At 33.9% G+C, this 3,929-nt stretch overlaps 1 protein-coding gene across 1 annotated transcript; it reads left to right on the top strand.

The window, feature by feature from the left end:
* The first annotated feature begins 821 nt into the window (after positions 1-821).
* Positions 822-1,996, top strand: LOC105140960 (germin-like protein subfamily 1 member 16). Its single transcript, XM_011048012.1, has 2 exons — positions 822-1,002; positions 1,272-1,996. Exons 1-2 carry the CDS (start codon positions 825-827, stop codon positions 1,823-1,825), a joined length of 732 nt encoding a protein of 243 aa, XP_011046314.1. The 5' UTR covers positions 822-824; the 3' UTR covers positions 1,826-1,996.
* Positions 1,997-3,929: the final 1,933 nt, after the last annotated feature.

Here is a 3,929-nt window from a genome sequence, read left to right as displayed (position 1 = left end):
CTCACCCTCTCTTCTTTCTCTCTTGTGGTGTGTCTATAATGCTTGAATGCATTGTCTATTTATAAGCAAACATCCATGCAAAAGACAAGAGTAAGGTAGGTGGCACCAAATTTATGCCTAACATTGTTGATAAATTGGTGCCTAACATTGTTGACAAATTAGGGTGGTTTCACAGTTTCAACAAGATGAAGGTTATATCAAATCTGATATACCTAGAGGTTTCAACAAGATGAAGGCATGCATGAGGATTGAGAACTGAAAAATGTACTAGAAAACTTATTTTTCCTTTCCATACCTAAAGTTTTCTTTCAATTTAAGTGATTTCGGTTAACTTGATCATTGCAGTGACCTAAGACTATATTCTTCTAGCTGAAATCTTATTTGATAAAATTAAAACTACATAATAAGCAACATTCGATATAACCATTTATGCATACTGTGTTCGCTGATGAATTACGTCATGGAGTTGAAGAATGAAGAGTACAAGATGAAGACGCGATAGAATTCAAAACTTAGAAGTTCGTATAGTTAGGCAATTATGATTATACGTTTCTTCTTATCCACCTCCGGCCAATAGAGAGATATTAAAGCACTTGTTGAACTCTTTTTTGCCTCAACCTAGTCGTCATCAGGCTCCTGGGTTCTCACCATTGCTTATAATGAGTGTGTGCTCTGTTTGGGCCAAAATGTAAATTTAACTAGTGAAGGTCTATTAGGGTTTCTTCATACAAGTGTCACATAGCAGTGTTTGACTGGTCAAAGATCAATGATAAGAAACAAAACTTAAACGACGTATAACTCATCTATAAATACCCATGCTCTGCATGCAAGTTCTCACTCCACACCCGAAAGACAATCCTAGAAAAAGAGAGAACGATATGAAAGTTGCTAATTTGCTAGGAGCTTTTGCTCTCTTGGCTCTGGCTTCCTCATTTGCCTTTGCCTATGACCCCAGCCCCCTTCAAGACATATGTGTAGCCATAGATGATACAGACTCTGCTGGTACATACTGATTTCTTCTCTTTCTTTAGTCATTTTTCATTCTTTCATTTAAATTTCATGATCCCGATTCAACCTGATTCTATATATATTCACTGTATCGGTCGAATTCTATGATCACAATATACATAGCTGAGCACATAAAATATGTGGCATGACGGGACCATGCAGTCAAATTAATTATATATGATATTTTCGTGTGACGAACTTTTATATATATTATTCATTTTGAATTTATATGACAACTAATACGGCTTTGTTTGTGTGTGCAGTGCTTGTCAATGGGAAATTTTGCAAGAATCCAATCCTTTACACTCCTGATGATTTCTCGTTTTCAGGGCTTGATGTTCCTGGAAACACATCAAATCAACTTGGAGTGCATGTTAATATAGTGACGGCCGATCTATTGCCAGGACTTAACACTCTTGGTATATCTATGGCACGTATAGATTTTGCTCCAAATGGTGGCCTGAATCCTCCACACCATCACCCTAGAGCGTCAGAGATTCTACTGGTTTTGGAGGGCACTCTTTATGCTGGTTTTGTCACGTCAAACCCTGATCATCGTCTCTTTGCAAAGATTCTAAAACCAGGAGATCTCATTGTGTTTCCATTTGGCCTCGTTCACTTTCAGTTGAATATTGGAAAAACTCCAGCAATTGCTATCGTTGCATTAACAAGTCAAAATCCAGGAGTAGATACAGTAGCAAATGCAATCTTTGGAGCCAGTCCCCCTATTAATCCTGCTGTCATCACCACAGCATTCCATTTGGATAGAAAACTTGTGGAGGATCTCCAGACTCAAGAATGGGTGAACCCTACATAAATACCTTGTGAATTTCCCTTATTTGATAATAAGGCAGTACTCAAAGCCTGGGTCTCTGCATATAGCTCTATGCCATTACCATGCTGTGATGTAAATAAGGAAGTGGCTGTATACCTCTTTGTGTGTATATTTGTGTACGTTATAATCCTAATGGTTTTGTTAAGTTAATCAGCTGCTTGTCCCTGTGATGTGTGATGTTTAGAGATGGGTTTAAGTTCTTCAGCCAAGTTTTTTTGGGTACACATCTTAGAGAAAGAAGTTAACTAATAGATGGACTCCGAAATATATATATAGCTAACTTAAAAAATTAAGAGATTGAACTAGGTTAATTTCGGGTGTGTGTTCATCTCTACGAATGACATGGATTAAATAGGCAAAACTTCTAGCTTCTGAAATTACAGATTTTCAAAATAGGTGGCAGCATTAAAGGAAAATACAGATTTGTTGATATGCAGCTTTGATTAAATATTAGATTTTAATCTGTGAAAGGACTTTAGGGACTCTAAAGTGAAGAGGGAAAGAGAGATAATGATATCATTTGAATGAGGGGCTGAAAACACAGTTGATAAATCTGGTTTGGTTTGATAGATTGATTTCCAGAAATATATCAAACCAAACCAGGATGGTATTAAGTTGAATTGAAATACTAATGAAAAGAAACGATAATTGAAGGCTTGAAGTCCATCAGCAAGCCATACCAAAAAATAAATAAATTAAAAGAACGATAATTGAAGGCTTGAAGTCCATCAGAAAGCCATAACAAAAAATAAATTAATTAACACAACAAGCAATCTAACCAGTGAAGCAAAGAAAGAGAGAGCGCCTATGGTTTTGGGTATTTATTTTTTCATGGATGAAAATCATGAATTCTTTGAAGAATACAAGAGAACGAAGATGAGAAGATGAAGACGTTCTCTCCAAGAGTATAAAAATTGAAGAATCTAGAAATTCTTGGTCGTTAGAGCATCTCCAATGGAGAAGCCAAATGAATAGCCAAAAATAAAAAATTAATATTTTGGCTTTTTTTTGTTTGTTTTACACACTCCAATGGAGAAGCCAAACAAAATGCTAAAATGCCTTTTCTCTCCCACAAATGCTATTTCTACATATCTCTTTAAAGAGCCAAAACCAACAAAGTGGGACCACTAAAAAAATAGACCAATTAAATGTAGACATGTGGAAAAAAAATAACATTAAACAATATTAAGAAATAATAAAACACTTATTTTTTTCACTCCAATATAAATGGCTCTTCAAATGGCTTTTTTCCATTGGAATAGATATGGTAAGATAAGCTATATTTATACTATTCAAAATGCTATTTTATCAATTTAGCTTTTCAAAATAGCATTTTGGATTGGAGATGCTCTTAGATAATCAAGATTAGGTTTCTTCTTAATCCACGCAATTAAAAAGCAATTATTTTGACCAATAAGGGGTTAAAACTTTTGTTTATTAAATATATTAGATGTATTATTGTTTATGCATACAATTGCCAAATTTGAATATCGGATGATTATATTGTTAATAAAAACTTAAAGGATAAATGCTCTATAAATACCCATGCTATGCATGTAAGTTCTCACTCCTTACCCAAGAAATAATAATGGTAGAAAAAGAATTCAAGGTAAAACCACAGCCCCGCACCCCCTCCCTCTCAAAAAAAAATAATAAATAAATAAAATTGAGGTTTCTTTTACAACGATTATTTCCATATTTAATACTCAGCAAGTTATTTTTTAAAAACTTATAATCATCAATTATCTTTGTTGGAAAATACGGATAAAATCATATGTTATTGGATAAGATATTTTCTAATTTTTGATGGCTTCTTGTTGTGTCCTCCTTCTCGTGTGGTTGTTGTTGATTGTTATTCTCTTTAAAGTAATTTTTTTTCTTCACTGAAAGCCAAATAATTAATTTATTTTAAGTGCGCTACTTTCCTATCTTTCAATAGATTTACGGCAATTTGTTGTTAATAGTGAAACCTTGTATTGTAATTTTCATACTCTTAAGCAAGCCCTAACTTCCTCATCTAATTCTTGCATATATAATTTTATGGATCTTTTTAAGATCTTCATCAAGGTGATGATTTGGTCTTTTA

Source organism: Populus euphratica, unplaced genomic scaffold (genome assembly GCF_000495115.2).
Source record: "Populus euphratica unplaced genomic scaffold, PopEup_1.0 scaffold136.1, whole genome shotgun sequence".
Lineage (NCBI taxonomy): Eukaryota > Viridiplantae > Streptophyta > Magnoliopsida > Malpighiales > Salicaceae > Populus > Populus euphratica.
The sequence above is the reverse complement of the archived record's forward strand: the minus strand, read 5'-3'. Positions and strand labels throughout refer to the sequence as shown.

Coding starts and splice junctions, on each gene's coding strand:
- LOC105140960 (XM_011048012.1), top strand. CDS start 825: ATGCAAGTTCTCACTCCACACCCGAAAGACAATCCTAGAAAAAGAGAG. Junction 1,003..1,271: donor AGATGATACAGACTCTGCTG/GTACATACTGAT, acceptor TTGTGTGTGCAG/TGCTTGTCAATGGGAAATTT.